We start from the raw sequence: 19,209 nt of genomic DNA, 5'->3' as shown, positions 1-19,209 counted from the left end.
ATACAGCAAACCCTGGAGCACTGGAAATATCAGTGGTGGAGAAAAATACTGTGAAGAAGTTGCGCTAAGCCGCATCTGGGGAATCACAATGCAAGCTCCTGTGATTCTGGAGCGAGGCTATGCCATGTGCAGCAGAGAACATATGCTTTTTGCAAAACAACTCTTGGTGCTACTGGGCCCTGGTAGAGACAGAGTACTTTTTTTTATCACTAAGTGACAATGAAGACAGAACTGCCCATCATGAGCTGAGTACAGTCAGGTCTAACAAGTCACAAGGTCAGTGTGGCCCAGCAATAGTTTATCATAAGCAGTATTTTGGGGATCAAACAAAACAAGAGGTCACAGGCAAGCTGTATGAGCAGATAGTCCAGCAATTCATGGAACCTACCAGCACCTTCAGCTGCATGGGGATCTCTTATGACCAGCTGAAGAGGGAGAAAAAGTTTGAGATGGAAAAATTGTGAGGTTACAAATTGAACACTGACAGCAATTCAAAAGAGGCCTTTAAAGATAGTGGTGAGGAAAATCATCCCAAAGGGCAGGGTTTCAAGAGGCGAACCTAGTGACCCATTTTGTGTTTACAGAGAAATCACCCAAGGTTAGAATACATACAGACTCATGGGCAGCAGCAAATGCCCTGACTGAATGACCTAGGAGCTTGGGAGGAAGAAACACTGGAATGTTAAGGACAAGGAAGTCTGTAGTAGAAGCACGTAGGTGGACATTTGGGAGTGGGCATAAAGTGGCAAGATTTTTGCATCACATGTTAACCAGACATCATGCCCCAAAGAAGAGGCACTAAGTATAACGGGAACATCAACAGAGTAATGACAATGGCAGAGATAGGGACCACACGTGGACCCCCCACTAACCAAGGCTGATCTAGCTACTGACTCCACTAAAGGTTCAAGCTGCTAGCAACAGAGACCAACAGTGAGACTCCCATGTGATACTATACCTTGAGGATACCAACTGGCCACTTGCTATCAAGTTGACTCCACTGGGCCGCTTCCATCCTGGAAGGCTCATCAGTTTTTTCTCACAGGAATTGAGTATTCCAGATATGGGTTTGCCTTTCCTGCCCACAAGGCCTCAGACAGCACCACTATTCAGGGGCTTATGGAGTGCCTGATCCTGTCACGGAATCCTACTCCACACAGTATCCAACCAGGCCACCAACTTCACGTTGAAGAAAGTGCAAGAGTAGGCCCTGACCTCAGGACCCACTAGTCACATCACAGTCTGCCCTACTCAGAAGATGCCAGCCTAGTATAGAGTTGGACAGTCTTCTGAAGGAACAACTGGAAGGTACAACTGAGGTGCCATTCTCCAGGATGCCACATATGCACTGTGTCTCCATTAGGAAGAATAATGGGTCCAGGAACCAAGGAGTGGAAGAACAATCCCACTTGCTACTGCTCCTAATGACCCACTGTGGGGGCCCTGTGCTTCTCAATGATACAACTCCAGGTTCTGCAGGGTTAGAGGCCCTAGCGCCCAAAGGGAGCAAACTTTCACCTGGGGAACACAGCATGAGTCCCATTGAGCTATAATCCACAGCTGATGCCTTATACCTAGGGAACAGTAGGCAAGAAGAAGGGTCATGGTCTTGACAGGGACAATTGATCCCAATCAGCAGGAGGATATTACACAACAGGAGTAGGGAGGAATATGTATGGAACCCAGGGAATCCACTTGGACGCCTCTTATTACTCCCTTGCCCAATTGTGACTTTAAATAGACAAGTACGGCAACTGCAGGCTTGGAAGAGCTTAGTGATCATGCATCGAGGCCCCTCAGGAACGAGGGTCTGGGTCGTGCCATCAGGTTCGCCTTTAAGGCTGCAAGTAGCAGTCGTAACCCTGAGTCCAAGTGCAGCAATGAGAGCTGTCGTTTGTCCCACTACCTTCACTCTTCTCTATTTTCCCACAGGAAGAAAAGCCCACTAGAATTCTGGAAGAGGTTCTTCCCAAACATGTGCGGAGCAGGGGATCCAGATGGCATGGAGGTGGACGGTGGTAGACACGGAGAAGTGCTGCCCAAATCCTCCTTCAAGAAAGGACTTGATGACCAGCAGCAAGGAGTGCATTCAGCAGACCCCCTCCAGCTGTTAGTTAAGTCCTTCAGGGTCTGTCTCAGCTGCCTCCCCCAAAGGCACAGCCTTCTAGAGCACCCTGCGTCTTGTGTGTGAACAACACAGGCCATTGCAGCCCAGAGCAGGACATGCTCATGAGCAATATTTGCTCCAGAGCTCCTCGGTGGGTTGCTCAAGGCTTTGTCAGGCCTTCATCACAGCCACATTTCTTACTCTTCCTTTCTCAGGGGTTCATCCCTAATACACATCTTGCTCTCCAAACTATGTCTCAGTTTCTGCTTCCAGAGCGTTCACCCTGAGCAATCTGTATGCCCCTGCAACAATTTATAAAGTCTTTGGAGGCTTATAAGACCTGCTTGTTCAAATAGCACTTTTAAGGACACATTTATTTTAACAAAGAACAAAACAAGTTGGTAACAGTAAAAAATATCCACACATGCTCCATTTTGTACTCCATTTGGAGAATAAGCTTGATATTCCTATGAATGTTCTTTATTTAACACATCAAATCAGATTTTTTGAGCTGGTTTATGATACAAAATGTTGTCTCTCCCTCTAGCTGTAAGAGAGAGGAAAATCTTCATTTGTTTCTCATTGTACTTTTATGAATTACGAAGACTTGCATTTTAAGGTCAGGATTTGGAATTTCGCTAGTTAGTATTAGAAGCAAAAAGCAAGGCTGCTAACTTTACTTGCAGAAATCAATAGGATTTTGCACAATAATGGTCAAATAAGGACCATACAGCATCTTATTCCACAGAGTCACCACCACTCCCTATTGTCATACACATGGATCGCTTCCCTCGCTGACATAGGTGTTCTCCTGGAGTGTATGAGCCCAGAGGGACATATAAAGATGTTCTAATGGGTGCACTGGCAATGAAGCAAGCTCCCAGTCATCAACTTCCCTTCGCATCCTTTCGTAATATGGTGCTGCCTAAGGACATGCCTGCTGTAAATGTCTGAAGCTCCTTCTCCTTTTCCTTCTACTCTTTCCCATTCACCCTTCTCCCAGTTTACAAAATAAAGGCATATCTCTCATCCAGTCCAAATCATGATACGTTGCCCTTAGGATTAAAAAAAAAAAAAACTCTGAGTGCATCAAAGAGACACAGGCACTATGAACCAGAAGTAAGTTTTGCATCTTTCTCTCTTATACTTATAGGTGTTAGGGGCAAAGCTAGGTATTAGAAATGGACATGCTGGCCAAGTTTGAGATGTTCTGAATTCTAGTATATTGTGGAGAGGTAGGGCAGAATTTATGACAATTTTCATTTAAAGACTTTCCCGCCTCTTTTTCAAAAAATGCTTGGCTCCCAAGGAGGAGTCCTATGAGAGCAAGGCAAAGAGAATGGAAGTAAGAAATACTGATAACAACTGCACCTTACCTCATTTAGGTAATAAATTCATATATAACACAACAAACAAACTGTATCAGAACAGGCTAGGTAGGGTAGGTTAAGAAACAACTCCAAAAGCTCAGCACCTTAAACCAACAAAGGTTTGTTATTCATTTATGTTACACCAGGGTGAACTGAGAGAGCTGATGAAGGTGCCACCATCTGGAACACGGCCAGCTGTGCCAGAGTGAAAGAGAGCATCCCAAACCAGGAAGTAAATCCTCCAGCCCAGAAGCGACACACAATACTTCCACTTCCAACTCATTCGTCAGACCTAGTTATGTAGCTCCATGCGATGACAAAGAGGATGGAAAATCCTACAGTAAGCACAAGGGAAGAAGCTGGAAATACTGTGAGAACAGCGTAAATGCTATCACAAAGAGTACTTAAGATACGCAAAAAGCATGCTGGGAAATATCAACTGGCTTCAAAGAGTCTCCCTGCATTTTCACCACTCTCAGTAAAGGGAAAGACTTGCGATTTCATCCACCCATGACCCAGTCTGTTTTCAGTTGCATATTCTGCATGATTTCAAGAAAGTGATGAAACTTCTTCTAACAGATCAACATTACACTTCAAGCAAAGATATATATTGAAGCTAAGTTGGTGTTTTACATTTTCTTGAACAATTTAGAAGAAATTGATTTTTACCAAGAAAAGTACTGGATAATGTAAATCCCTATTTTTCCTTGGTTACGAATCTGCTTCTGTCACTCATCGGTCATTTCTGTTCCTAACTGGGCTGCGTCAGTAGATTCTATGGTAAATCAGCTACTTAACAACGGTCATTCATACACTGTTTTAGCTCCACACTTGCCTATCGACTAGAACCAGCTCCGGGATGGACAGATCACAGTGGTACCTCCCCCACTGAGCGGAGGGCTTGTTCTCCGAGCCGGTCTCGTGGGAGGCCGCTCGCGCCACCCTGTGGCCACCTGTGCACATTGCGACCTTAGCTCGGCCCGGACGCCGCAGCCGCCAGTGCGCCGGGACCCAGCTGCGCAGAAGCTGACGGGCACACGCTTTGTGCAACCTATCCCCAAAACTGTGAGAAATTTTTGCTTCCCCAGAGCCGGCAGGGGCAAGAAATGAGCTCTAGTGGGTCGGCGGCAGTGACAGGGGGCGGACAGAGAAGAGCAAGGGGTCGTGCGTGTCCGATTCGCTCTGGTACCCAGAAGAGCACCCAACTCGTGGGCAGCCCCTCCAAAATCCCGACGTGACTGTTTACTCGACGCTGGCAGGGGTGAGAACCCGGCTCCGGAGTGGGCCGGGTCGGCGGCCGCAGGAAGGAAGCATCACGGGAAGCCAAAGGGTGCAGGTTGGCCGGCAGTCCCCCCGAATCGCGTAGCTGAAAAACCCCGACCTTGGCCGGGGCCCCGGGGACCCGCCTGCTCGCGGATCCAGCGGCGGCGCCACCTCGCGCCCGCCTGTGGTGGTTGCAGCCTCGGCCGGGCCTGGCGCAGGGGCTGCTGGGAGGCGCGGAGACGGCGGGAGTGTGCGCTCGGCCGCGGCCCCAGCGGAGGCGAGGACTGGAGACCACAGCCAGAGGAGGGCGCTGGCCTTCCGGTAGAGTCCCAAGGAAAAGGAGGCCGGAGGAGGCGGCAGCAGAGCGGAAGCAGGAGGAGAGTGAGAGATGGCCGTCCAATCAAGCACAGATGACTTCCCTGCTGGTTCCACCACCATCAGAGCCAGGAAGGGACCCCCGGCCGGCAGGACCAGCAGGCGGTGGGCAGGGAGCCTCCAGGCTTTTGGAGGGCTGCTGTGAAATGCATCTGGGAACCACGGGACTTCCCTCCCAAGGGTCCAAGGCCTGTCCTATCCCGGATGACAAGAGTTTCCAGGACTGAGAACAGGCCCCAGAGGGGATTAATGCGCTGGTGGGGAAGAGCGAAGGTGGGGGGCGGGGGATGGGGGAGTTGCAGGGGGGCTTCTTTCTTCGCCCTCAGACTCAGCAGGGACAATACCCAGAGCCTGTTGGACCTACCAGGGCTTCATGTGAGAGGCTCTTGGGCCCATCGCATAATCCCCAGGACTTCCAGACCTAAGCACAACACCCCAGAGTAGACATTTATGGAGCAGAACAGGCAACTGGTTATGAGGAGGGTGGGTCAGTTGAGGGTCGTTTCTCACCTTCCAGGTTCTGGAGGAAGAGCCCTAAACTCATTCAAGGACCACGGGGGCTTCTACAAGAATCCAGACCTATTTCAGAACACTCAGAGGGTTCCCAGCCTGAGAAGGAATCCCCAAAGTGGATCAACCGGTTTGGGGTAAAACAGGAAGAGTTGGGCCCCATTCTGGCTCCCGCACTCAGTTGGGAGAAAGCCCAGCGCCTTCTGGATTTAGGAATTTTCCCTCAAGGAGCCAAAGATAGCAAGACCTGCTCAGTGATTCCAAGCCTTAGAACCAGATGGAACAGAGGCATAGCTGGCAACTGGCTGGAAGGGGTTGACAGTCCTCACTGCCACCAGGCTTAGTTGGAGACAGACCCCAGGGACAGTCAGGGGATAACAGTGGAAGCAAGGATTCCAGTTAGGAATCCAAGTGAGAGAATGGTAGCTTGGACACACATGGTGGCAGTGGAAGTGTTGAGAATTGGTCACCTTTGGAATATATTTTGCAGGAAGTGCCAAAAAAGCTTGCTGATTGATTAGATGTAGGGAATGTGGGAAAGAGAGGAATCAGGAACAACTCCTAGATTTGGGGCCTGAGCAATAAACTAATTTCATTGACTGAGCTGAGAAAGAGCAAGCTGGTGGAGCAGGAGAGAGAGGAGTAGCAAGAAGCAAAAGTCCTGTCTTAGACATTAAAATTCCTATTGGACATTTAAGTGTAACTGTTGGAAAAGCAATGGATATATGAGTGGAGCTCAGGGAAGAATCCTGAAGTAGAGGTAAAAATATGAGAATCATCATATATATGTGGTATTTAGAGCCATGGGATTAGAAGAGACAATGTGAGCAAAAAGTACAGATAGACAACAGAAAAGGGTCTAGGGCTGAACCCTGGGACATACCAAACCTTAAAGGTTGTGTAGAAGAGTTGGCAGCAAAGGATGTTGACAAGGACTAGCCAAAGAGGGAAGAGAAAAACACAGAAGAAAGGGTCTCAAGAAGGAAAGAGTGATCAACTGTGTCAGATTCTCCTGAGAAGACTGTTGGATGTGGAGCGGGCCTGCATTAAGTCTGCAGATCTCTGTGGGGCTGGGGGCTGGGGGACATGCTGACGTTACAATACTGACTTGTCCGATTCTTGAATGTGGCATAGCTCTCCTTTTTTTAAAATGTCATTGTTAGTATCTCTAAACAATGTTATAATTTTCTCTCCAGGAGTCTTGTTCCTCTTTTTGTTAGATTTATTCCTAGGTCCTTCATTTTTGTGAGTTATTGTAAATGGTATTGTTAGAATCTTAAGAAGGGAGTGTTACCAATCTCGTAGCTATAATAGTATAAAAACTGAAAGACCCTAAGGGAACTCTATATTAAGCTTGGCAATGGAAAGCAGGATGTCAAAAAAAACACACAAAAATTCTAGTAAGTTGAAAATCTGGGTCTCCATGAGGTCTTTTAGGTATAGACTTCTTTGTTAATGCACGCTGCCTGTAAAATGAGAGCCAATAACATTGTATGCTATCCTTCCTTTATTCCTCACTTCTTGGTTTCCAAATAGGGAGTCAACCCCCGAAAGGGTAAGAAGCTCATCTTCCTGCCCTCCCCTTTCATATCCTTATCACACTAAGCACATATCACTCCTTAACCCTTAGACTTAAGACAGAAATGAATAAATCGTGGAGAGGGAGCATGTGGAGAATAACTGTGGAGAAGGGACATATTCTCAAACATGATCTGTGAATTAATGGAAATAAAAAATCTCTAAGAAAGACTAGAAATAATTGGTTTACACATTCTGGAGAAATAAATGCCCCAAATGTGGTGCTCTCTGAGAAGATAATTTAATTTTGAGCAAGCAATGGCATGATCTCCAGTGAAACAGCAACCATCTGGAGTCCGGCTGTGACTTTGAGACCCACTTCTAGAAGGGCAGATAAAGGCCTTGAAGAGAAGAGAGAAGCATTTACGATAGGTTTGTAAGTACCATATCTATTTTAAAAAATAATGACTTTCTAACTTTAATTCAGTCATATCTTGAAATTTCACAGGCTTTGGGCACAATAAACTAGAATTCACATCTTAACCCTACGCTTAATAGCTCCTTGAATTGCAGTGTTTTATTCCAACTATCTCTTATTCCACTTTGAAATGTGTATTGAGGCACATAATAACTAACCTTTATGGATTATTTTTATGTAGCAAGCACTTTTATTTGCCTTGTGGGGGTTGTTTCACTTAATAATATTTGTCGCTGTCATTGCCTCATAATATAAGTAAGTTGGCTTTGAATCTTTTTCCATTATCTTGATCAATTTATATAATATAAATATTGTCTTTTCCTTCCACGTCTGGTAAAACTGTGTGGGCATGGTGCTGTTTTTAAGGGTAAATCTTTACCCATCTTTTCAGTTTCTCCTATAGCTGTTTTGAATTCAGAGAGTCTACTTTTCTTAGGGAAAATCTGATAATTTGTATTGAAAATTAAATATGTTGTCCACATTTACAAATCTATCTGTATCAAAATAGACATAGCATTTTCAATATCTTCTGTATCTAATGTTGCTGATATTGTGTACTTTTTATTTTTCAATATTAAATTTACCAAAGGATTAATCCTTTAATTTCCTTACAAAGAGCCAGATTTTGATTTTATTGATGAATTCTATTTTGGGGCGGTGGAGAAGTATGATATATATTCCATTGATTTCTGCTTTTATCCTAATTTATTCTTTCTACTTTCCTCAGGTTTTGATGTTCCTTTATTAGCTTTTGAGTTAAAAGCTTAACTCGGTTTTGTTTTGTTTTTTAAGATTGGCCCTGAGCTAACATCTGTTGCCAATTTTTTTTTTCTTCTCCTTCTTCTCCGCAAAGTCCCCCAGAACATAGTTGTATATTCTAGATGTAGGTCCTTCTGGTTGTGCTATGTGGGATGCCGCCTCAGCACGGCCTGATGAGCAGTCTGCACCCAGGATCTGACCCGGCAAAACCCTGGGCCACAGAAGCAGAGTGCATGAACTTAACTACTCAGCCATGGGGCTGGCTCTCATCACCTCTATCTAAATGACTCAGTCCTGCTTATAACCCATGTATTATTACTTCCTCCTGCCAGGAAGAATAGTCACAGTTGTTTTGTTTTACTGTATAATCTTTGGGACTCTACTTTTTCCCACTACAAACGATTTGCATATCCTAATTCAGAAAGATTGATCTATTATGCCCCTTTCCCGCCTAATCACAATCATAAATATCATGAAATACACTTCCCTTAGAAAATGAAAAGGTTTCTTACCTTTTTTCTCTAGGCTAGGGATTGAAATTCAAGTTTTACCTTGGTTAACTCTCTTGCTAATCATAAAATTGTGTTCTCTATGCATACTTGCTGTTGCTGAAAAAAATGCACATTTAAGAATAATTTCGGGCCAGCCCCGTGGCCAAGTGGTTAAGTTCGTGTGCTTTGCTTCAGAGGCCCAGGGTTTTGCTGGTTCGGATCCTGGGAGCGGATCTAGCATTGCTCATCAGGCCATGCTGAGGTGGTGCCCCACATAGCAGAACCAGAAGGACCCACAGCTAGAATATACAACTATGTACAGGGGGGCTTTGGGGAGAAGAAGAAGAAGAAGGAAAAAAAAAGAAAGATTGGCAACAGATGTTAGCTCAGGGCCAATCTTTAAAAAAAAAAAAGAAGAATTTCTATTACCCAATTCCTTGATATTAATGTGAAAAAAATTATGAAAATCAGAATTCAAACAGTTAAAAAGACATCACAGGAAAAGTCCCCTACAAAGACGCTTAGATAAGCAAAGTCATTCTTATTCAATTTTCATAGTGCAGCAGGGAGACAAGCGAAGAAGCCTAAGAAAACAAGGATATGTTCCCTTACTGGAACTAATCCTTGCTTGGTACATATACAAGTTAACCACTATGCCTTTCTCCTGCTCACTATTCTACATACTATAATATGGTATGGAGACATGAGTAAGTAGACAGGCCAAACTAGGTGAAATATACTTCTCTGGAGAGAAGTTCAAGCAGTTTGAGGCCCAGCCCTAGGACTGAGAATTTTATTAAGAACGCTGGGCCACCTTTGCCCAGGCCTATATCTGTAGTGTGTCTGAACTCTGTTTCACATTCCCTCATGGCCCAGAGAGTTTTCCTTCTATGCATTTGAAAATGATGATTCCACCAACTAGAAACTAAGACCTACACAAAGCTCAAACATCGCCAACAAACAAGAAAATAAAGCTGATGTCTTTAGGCATCTTCTGTTCCCCTGAATGTTAAAACCACCGATATCAAAAGAGTGATATGGATTTTCCCCTCCCTCCTGGTAATTCATAATTATTGCCTTTGATCATGTGAAGCAACAGAGATAATTTGCTCCTATTTCCTTTCACCAGTCGGCATCCTCCGTTTTTTAACACAAGAATTCCTTCTTCTGGGTGCCTGGTGCTGTTCCAGTCCCCAGACCAACTGAAATCTCCATCTGTCCATCTCTCTGTCTCTCAAAATACTTAATCAATCCCAAGCCACTACCTCTTGACCATCCTTGGGACAGTGGGTCAGCATCCAAGTTTGGATCCTCAAAGGTAAAATACTAAAGACCTGCTCGGGCTCTGTTAGTTCTCAAGCTCTATTTGCTCTCTGTTTCTGGCTTTGGCCAGCTAAAGCAACCCCTTGGATTGGTTGATAGTGATTCTCTCTCGATTTTTGTGCATCCTTTTAGTAGAACCATCTGCAAAATGTCATCTGTCATGTAATGAGTTCTTGGCCAAAGAAAAGAAATCTTGAGGTCTTGGGACTGTCATCTTACGTGTTTGCCACTCCTTGGACTGTGGTTTGAATAAGAAAGTCTTCCTTTTATTCTTGGGGAAACCTTGGTTCCTGAATAGATGACAGGAACAGAAGCTTCATCTTGAAAATACTGAGAGGAAAAACATGAAATACTTGAACAAGCAGAAATGATCAACTCATAACTCATAAACCCAACTCCGACAAGCCCATTTTTTAATTTCTATTTTAAACACTTCCCAAATATTTGCCCATTCTCCTTTTGGTTATAAAGTGTGTCCTTCTCTTTGTTACCTAATGGTGTGCTCTAGATCATCTCTCTTCACTTGGCTTGCTCTTATGTTAAATCCTCAAAATTTGGAAGTTTCAACTCAGAAATCAGAAACAGGAAAGAAATATTTAATGAAAGTATTTCATTTTTTCTGAAAGCATTGATAGAGGAAGTATTGCAAACATCATCTGATTAAAAAAAAGGTATTTGCCAAAAATTATATAGATTTTTTACAGAGCACTAGTAACAGACACTATAAATAAGGTCTTTTGTTTTCTAATTCATCTTTTCCCTGTTGGGACACATAGCAGACGCTTGAAGTCTCTAGAATCAAAGGCCCAAAATTGTTGAATTGCCTTCTTGGATGGTGTTTTTAGAATAAAGAAGGTCTTACTGCTCTAATGCAAGATGCTCAGGGAGGCGACTCTTAAATCACTGGAAATCTCTTAAAGTGCTACTTTTGGGAAGGGAAGTGTGCTCTGGAGGTACAATGGTGCTCATGCAAGTGCCTTCCTAACCATAATAATAACGGGGGAAACGTCGATCAAATATTTACCGTGTTCTAGCTGCTGCACGAAGTGCATTCAGTACCTTATCTCACTTAATCATCACAACAGACCTAGAAGACAGGTTCTATTATTTTTCTCATTTCACAGAGGAAGAAATTGAGGTTCAGAGGAACAAAGAAATGTCCTCAAGATCATACAGCTTTTAGATGGGGAAGCTGGGACTCAAAGCTAATGCGCATCCTCACTACAGTGCATTGCATTTTCAGCTAGTATCTTTTAACTTTTATAACTGGTTTGCTGTAAGGGGGTCATGGCCAGAGACCAGGGAGTAGACTGTGACATAATAAGAAATATATGTTTGGTCTCTGCCCCTGGTTCCTGACACAGAGCTCCTAAAACTTGTAACTTCCTGAGTGATAGGAGAGCTAAGAACATCATTGTTCTAATGTTTGGTCTTTGACCCCAGTTCCTGAAACAGAGCTCCTAAATCCCTTGGAATTTCCCAGGTAATGGGAGCATCTTCTGTTCTAGACCCTTGGTGGGCTCCTGGGTAGCTTCAGGATAGGGGCTGGTCACCAGAGAGGCCAAGATATGATTAGAAGCTTGGAACTTTTAGCTCCACTCCCCATCCTCCAGGGAGGAGAGAGGGGCTGGAGATTGACTTAATAATCCATCATGCCTACTCAATGAGGCCTCCACAAAAACCCCTAACCTACAGGGTTTAGAGAGCTTCTGGGGTGGCGAACAGATACACGTGCCAGGAGGGTGGACACTTCAGCTCCACAGGGACAGAAGCTCCTGCATTTGGGACCCTTCCAAACCTTACCCTATGTACATCTTCATTTGGCTGGTCTTGGGTAGCCTTTACTAAATCCTTTATAATAAATTGCTAAATGTTTAAGTGTTTTCCTGAGTTCTGTAAACCAGGATACAAATTATTGAACCTGAGGAGGTCATGGGAACCCCTGATTTGTAGCCCAGACTGACAGAAGTGTGGGTAACCAAGAGATCCACTGCTCGTGGTCAGTGGCTGAAGTCGGGAAGTGTTGTGGGACCGAGCCCTTAACCTGTGGGGTCTACACTAACTCCAGGTAGTGTCAGAATTGTTTGGTGTGGAAAATGCACATATCCAGCAGCCAGAAGTATTCAGAGTAGTAGAGGAAACAGAAGTTTTCCTTTACCTTCTTACGGCTTCTGAGTTAGCACAGGCATCTTTAAATGCCCAGCAGCTCCCACTGCGAAGCTCCTACACTGCCTTGTGCACCATGGCGGCTGCACCTGCACCTGGACCTTCACTCTGCATTGTGCTGTTCTCCATTCAGAGGGCCAAACATTTCAAACTCGATCATTTTTCGCTAAATCCAACTCTTAGAGCTTTGCATCTCATAAATACAACCTCAATTCCCTCCCTCCCCCATAAATCCATTCATCTCATAAATATTTACTGAGTGCCCACTGTATTCCAGATACAGTTCTAGATGGTGGGGATAGAGCAGTGAACAAAACAAAGTACTTGCCCTAATAGGACTCATTCTGAGAAGGTAGGAGGAGAGTCAGACAATGCATTGGGGAGAGTACAGTCTAAATTATTGCAACAAATCTTTTAAACACAGCAGCTTAAACAAGATAAAGTTTATTTATCGCTCATGTAATAGTCCAGGGCTAGTAGAGCAGTTCTGCCATCCTCATCATATGGCTTCTGTTTCAGGTCTAATGGGGTTGCCACAGGTCCTGCCATTACATCTGGAACCCAGCCAGAGGATAGGGAAAAAGGGCAAGGGCAGCACATATCCATTCCTTTTTAGGGCACAAACTAGAAGTAATATATATCACGTCCATTCATATCTCATTGGCCCAGAACTTTGTCTTCTAGACAAACCCAGATGCAAGAGAAACTGATAAATTAGCCTTTAATTGAGAAGCCATGCACCCAGAAAGCAGGGAGTTAAAGTAAGCAGGAAAGAATAGTTTTCATAGTTAGCAGTTTCTGATTCATTAATAAATAAAATAGTAAATAAACACATTTGTATTCAGATGGTACAATGAAGAAAATTAAGCAAGGTATGGGAATAAGGAGTACCAAGAAGTGGGAGGAGGGAAAAGAGGTGGGTTTGCTGTCTTACATAAGCTGGTCAAGGAAGGCCTCAGTCATAGGTTGGCAAGGTAACTTTTGAGCAGAAACCCAAAAGAAATGAGGAAGCCAGTCGTGTAAATATCTGAGGGAAGAGCATTTCCAGAAGAGGAAATGGCAAGTACAAAGGCTCTGAGATAGGAGGGCTTTGGTGTATTCAAGGAAGAGCAGGGAGACAAGTGTGAAGAAATGGAGCAAACGAATGGGAGAATGGGAAGAGATGAGGTGGACATGGGCCGTCATAGAATGTAGGCCTTCTCTCTGAAGCCATAGGGGGCTTTCCAGTTGGGCAGGATGGTGTGTGGGTGACATGACCTGACTTATGTTCCAAAAAGTTAATCTAGCTGGTTTGTGGAAAATACAGTGAGAGGGAAGAAGGCAGAAGCAAGGAGACCAGTCCAAAGGCCACTGCAGAAGCAAGGAGACCAGTCTGAAGCCCACTGCAAACATCCAGATGTGGTGGTGGCTTGGAGCTGGAGAGACAGCAGTGCAAATGTTTGGGTGTGGTTGGATGCTGGATATATTTTAAGCCAACAGTATTTTCTGATAAATTGTATTTGGGGTGACTGAAAAAAAGGCTTATTCACTCACCCTATTGTAGTCACAATCAAATTTCTCTCAAGCTAGGACTATAGTGAACAAAGCTTCAGTGACTTTTTTTTTTTTTTTGAGGAAGGTTAGCCCTGAGCTAACTGCTGCCAATCCTCCTCTTTTTGCTGAAGAAGACCGGCCCTGAGCTAACATCCGTGCCCATCTTCCTCTACTTCAGCAGTTTTGAGATACTGTGAACCAAGAAAATGTGACTAAATGCTTTGCAGGAAGGAGGGCGGGACAGCCAGAGCTTTTTAATATAATGGCATAAAATAGGCTATGTGAAAAGAAAATTGTTTAAAAGAGATATATTAAACTGAAAGGAAAATATTACAACCTGGATGAGGGGTGCAGAATTAATGACCTCTAGTCACAGAATAAAAATGGAATGATGGAGGATTTCATTTACCAAAATCAGATGTTTAAAGAATTGACAGAAGAGGGTCAGCTCCTTGGTGTAGTGGTTAAGTTCGCCCGCTCTGCTTCGGCGGCCTGGAGTTTGTGGGTTCAGATTGTGGGCATGGACCTACACACTGCTCATCAAGCCATGCTGTGGTGGCATCTCACATACAAAACAGAGGAAGATTGGCACAGAGGATAGCTCAGAGCCAATCTTCCTCACCAAAAAAAAAAAAAAAAAAAAAAGTTGAAAGAAGTCACAACGAAAATTTGGCAAAACTAAAAATTCCCAGAGGATACTTGATATATTGATCACAAACAAAATTCCAGCTGGACCTCAAGGACTTGGGGAGGAGGGCACCTATACATCCCAATCACCTAGTACAGGGCCTGGTACGTGTAAGTCCTCCTCACAGAGCTTTCCTGAACCCTCCAGCCAGAAACAACTTACCACTCCCCTTAAGTCATAGAACATTTCCTTCTTATCCCTCTTTCGGGAATAACATTTTGCCTTGAATTGAAATTATCTTTACACTGGTGTAATCCCTTCTCTTAGATTTATTTATATATTTTTATCCCCTATCTCTTTGCTTTTCTCATATTATATGTTTGACACATATTTGATAATACATGAAAAGAAAACATAGCCTGATTTTATTTTTCAAAAGTTTGTTGATGTTGACATTGTGGGATCTGGAAGCTTTCATCAAGTTTTCTATTTTTGCCAAGTCATATAAGTTCAGCTATAGTTACAAAATGTAGAAGTAATCTTCAGTGTTATCTAGTAATTCCCCAAAACAGTCTTGTTCCTTCCTTGTTAAAGACTGACAATCTTTGATAACTCCTACTTTATCCCACAAAGAGATCACATACTTATTTCCCATCTGTTGTCCTGTGCTTGAATTATAGCTGTCCAAATTCAAATGTGTTAAGTTTGACTTTTAGATAACTTTTAGGAAATGCACCCAGTTTAAAAGTGAGATATTTGTCTAAAAACAATGACAGAGGGTTAAACTATCATCTTTGTAGGTTTCTATACATACCACAATCCATTCACCAATCCTTGAAAAGATGGCTTGACCAAGCTCGATGACGTTTGACCTGACCCAGGGCAAGCCCATTTCTGCGTTTGCAATACTCTCTAGATCTGATCCTTAAAGCTCTTTATGTTAATACCACACACCTTGTGTCTTCTGGAATGCACCTCCCTCCTGGTCCTTGTTTGCAACACTGGAAAAGCAGCACCTTAAACAAGGCTGAAAAACTCCACTCTAATCTCATCGTTTTGGCCACAAAGATACATTGGCCAAAGGGAAGCTGTCAAGTGCACTACTTTATCTGCCCCTTTTGGGATTTTTGAATCTCTAACAGTTGCTATCAATAATTATTAAGGGCAATTAAAAGAGCATTCCTGGTTAAAGGAGCAAGAAAAAATTAGGAAAAACTGGAGAAGAAAGCTTATTGGAGTACTTAAACCTACCATCCTCAGATCAATTTTCTAGTGTGCTATGGACTGGGCAATCAGTCAACGAACTTTTATTGAAAAGCCATTTTATAATAGGCACTGGGATAGCCTTTGTGGAAGATCCCATGAAGTATAAAAAAAAAATGAACCCCGCCCTCTAGTAGAAGACAAACACAAGAAAATGTAAAAACAATGAAAAAGAGATTAAGGAACAAGGCTCCACAGTTCAAAAGCCACACAATTAACTGTGAATAGAACAAAGCCTTAACAGTTAAAAGGAGAAGGACTTCCCTGTGAACTAGAATGGGCTCGGAAGGCTTCAGAGTGAGACTGAGCAAGAGGTTAAAGAACTGGCAGGTTGCTAGGCTTTGAGTGGTCTAGAGAACAACTGAGTGCTACAGCGTAAAAGAATGAGATAACAAAGGCACAATGGAAGAGAACTTAAGATGCATTACAAGAAAGTGAATAGAACATTTTAGCTAAGCTGGAGGCCTGGGGAAAACGAGTAACTGATGAAGGTCAGTTTTGGCCAGATGGTAGAAGGCCTTTAGTTTCAAGATAAGGAGTTGAGGCTTAATACTTTAGTCAGGGGATAATTAATGATAGCTTTTGATTAGGTGAGCCAATCAACAATGCTTTAACAACTTCGAAAGACCATGAGAAACCTGGTCCCTAATCCTCAGAGAGAAGAGAGCCCCTGGACTTCAGGATCCTGGGCAAAGGGGACACCAGATACACTCTCTCATGGCTTGATGGGTAGACACACCACCTGGCCTTCTCACTTACTAATTTTCCTTACCATACAATGTACTGTATAATGCTTTCTTTTCTTTCACTGGAAATTTTAGAATCTCAGTGAGTCATCTTTCCCTGGCCCATGTCTGGCAGTCGCCAGGGAAAGATGACTCACTGAGCATCTTAACTTTCCAGTAAAAGAAAGAAATCATATGCAGTTCATTTTATGCAACTTTTAACTGGATGTAAATTTGAACTCTTACGTTATAAATTAATAAAATTCATTTTAAGCACAAAGTCGTCATGCAAATTCCCCCAAATTTATCAAGAATGGCTTAATTTCAAAACTTCACTGTCAAGTGAATTGGAAACTAAGACTTTCCTTTTGCCCCAAGGGTGTATTTTACTTGATAAAACATCCACCAGCCTTTGTCAGGATTAGTCTTGAACTACACAAGTTTTGAACTAAGAGGTCCTTAGAAATTCACTCTACATGTGTTAACTGTGGCTTTCTGTACATCATGACCCCAAAATCTAAAAAAATACACCTGAGAACACTAAAAACCACCTCCCCAGTGCCCACCTCCAACTTAACCTAACCAGGAAATTTCAGGAGAGTCACTTGGAAATGTGTTTAGCAAGCACCAAGGTGGTTATCATCAGGAAAAAACTGTTACAGAACCAAGGCAAGGTCCTTGCCCTACACCAAGATCACTAACATTGGCTGGGTAGCACCGAGGAAATGTTTGACTGAAATGAGGGTTAAATCCTGAAGGAAGGGAAGTCTTTGGACATTGAGTTTCTCAACCTCAGCACAAGGCTCGACATTATGGACCAAATAATTCTTGGTTGTGGGGGCTGTCCTATATAATATAGGGGGTTAGCAGCACCCCCAGCCTCTACCCACTACATGCCAGCAGCATCCTTCTCCTCACTTGATGACAGTCAAGTGTCTGGATATTGCCGAATGTCCCAAAGTGTGGGAGGCAAATACCTCTACCTGGATGAGTCACTGGACGAGGAAGAAGTTAAGGGAGGACGGCTAGCTCAAGATTTTATAGGTAGGCCAACAGACTAAAGCACATGGCTATGTTGGACAAAGTTTGTAACAGACACCTAAAAGTGCATGCCAAGAATTAAAAAAAAAAAAAAATTAAATACTAAACAGGGGCGAGTGAGGGAACTGCGGGCTTCGAATCTCTTTGCTGGGAAAACTCAGCTTGTCTTTATAGACATGAAGGAGCAGAGATAAAGTGGTAAAGACAGTCCCCCTCCCCCATAGCAATTTAGCCAGACGGCCTCAAGCCCACTTTCTGTTATCCGTACTTAAGCACCCGCAAGCACAAGCACCCCCTGAGAACCCAGGACTACATAGGGACCATTTTGATAACTAATTTCTCACCAGCCAAGAGTCGTGCCACCAGGTGACACCACTAGATTATAGGAAACCGCAGATTTTTAATACCCAGGGTAACCTTTATCACATCCCTAACCTATTCCTAAACCCAAATGCACTCATGATGATAGGCCAACCCCACCTCACTAAAGACCAACCAGCTTTCCAACAAGTGTTTACAGCTGCTTTCTCAAGTAACTTAAGTGGCTCTGAAAAGAGCCTTTGGGGTAAAGAGGCCGTCCTACTGCGTTTCTTACACGCCCTTACTTTGAACTGGTGTATTTAGTAACCGCCTTGGTGCCCTCGGACACGGCGTGCTTGGCCAGCTCGCCGGGCAGCAGCAGGCGCACGGCCGTCTGGATCTCCCGGGACGTGATGGTCGAGCGCTTGTTGTAATGCGCCAGGCGGGACGCCTCGCCGGCGATGCGCTCGAAGATGTCGTTGACGAAGGAGTTCATGATGCCCATGGCCTTGGACGAGATGCCGGTGTCTGGGTGCACCTGCTTCAGCACCTTATACACGTAAACCGAATAGCTCTCCTTTCGGCTGCGTTTGCGCTTCTTGCCATCCTTCTTCTGCACTTTCGTAACAGCCTTCTTAGAGCCCTTCTTGGGAGCAGGAGCAGATTTTGCTGGATCAGGCATTTTTGCACAAAGAGATGCCACTAAAAGAGAAACACTCCCCAACTGCAGCAAAAAATGGGCTGGTTACGCGCTACTTATAGAGCCTGTATGCAAATGAAGACTTACACAGTACTGCGTTTTTATTGGTTAATTTCCAACAGTGTCATCATTGAAAGGTGGAGCCCCTGCAAATAAGATTCTACTCCCGCTTCCTGAGTGGTCATTAGAACAAGTGTCTTGTTAGCCAATCAAACTGTTCCATTTCACACTGACCAGTAAATCATGTAAAGTGATAGTTTCACCTGTTTGGGGTCTTTTTTGTTGTTTAGGTGGCTTTCAACTTTCAGTTGTAGAACTGTATACGGAAGAGTACTGCAGCAGCAAAGACAAGTTAACTTCTCTTATTTTTGCATCGTTTTACTCCTCTCTACTTTGTGGAAGCTTGTTCTGTCTTGGTTTTAGTTCTTTGAAGGATACTTTAGCCCACATTTTAAAAAAATCGCAAGATATTTCCCTCATTCCCATTCCGGTTTACGCTGCCTGTATTATGCAATGAGAAAGATATTGAACTAGAAATTAATTTATACTATTCCTAACTCAGGAAAAAAAGCTTCATAATTTTTAAAAAGGAATTTGCCTCCGCTCCCGACCCTCCACCTGATCCTTGGGATCTTATACATCTCGAGACTCAGCAGAAT

General features: G+C 43.7%; 1 protein-coding gene across 2 annotated transcripts in view; it reads right to left on the bottom strand.

The window, feature by feature from the left end:
• Positions 1 to 7,422: 7,422 nt before the first annotated feature.
• The window catches only part of H2BC18 (H2B clustered histone 18), a 35,071-nt gene continuing 23,284 nt past the window's right edge, over positions 7,423 to 19,209 (bottom strand). The window contains exons 1-3 of one of the 2 annotated variants that reach the window (XM_001500085.5): positions 18,156 to 18,594; positions 10,414 to 10,524; positions 7,423 to 7,544 (exon numbers count right to left, since the gene is read on the bottom strand). In XM_001500085.5, the coding sequence (XP_001500135.2) occupies positions 10,461 to 10,524; positions 18,156 to 18,532 (441 nt within the window). In that variant the 5' untranslated portion in view covers positions 18,533 to 18,594 and the 3' untranslated portion in view covers positions 7,423 to 7,544; positions 10,414 to 10,460. Of the gene's footprint in view, positions 7,545 to 10,413; positions 10,525 to 18,155; positions 18,595 to 19,209 lie in introns of those variants that run through there. The other variant, XR_011439256.1, reaches the window with a different exon arrangement.

Source organism: Equus caballus, chromosome 5 (assembly GCF_041296265.1).
Source record: "Equus caballus isolate H_3958 breed thoroughbred chromosome 5, TB-T2T, whole genome shotgun sequence".
In the NCBI taxonomy this organism is placed as follows: Eukaryota; Metazoa; Chordata; class Mammalia; order Perissodactyla; family Equidae; genus Equus; species Equus caballus.
The sequence above is the reverse complement of the archived record's forward strand: the minus strand, read 5'-3'. Positions and strand labels throughout refer to the sequence as shown.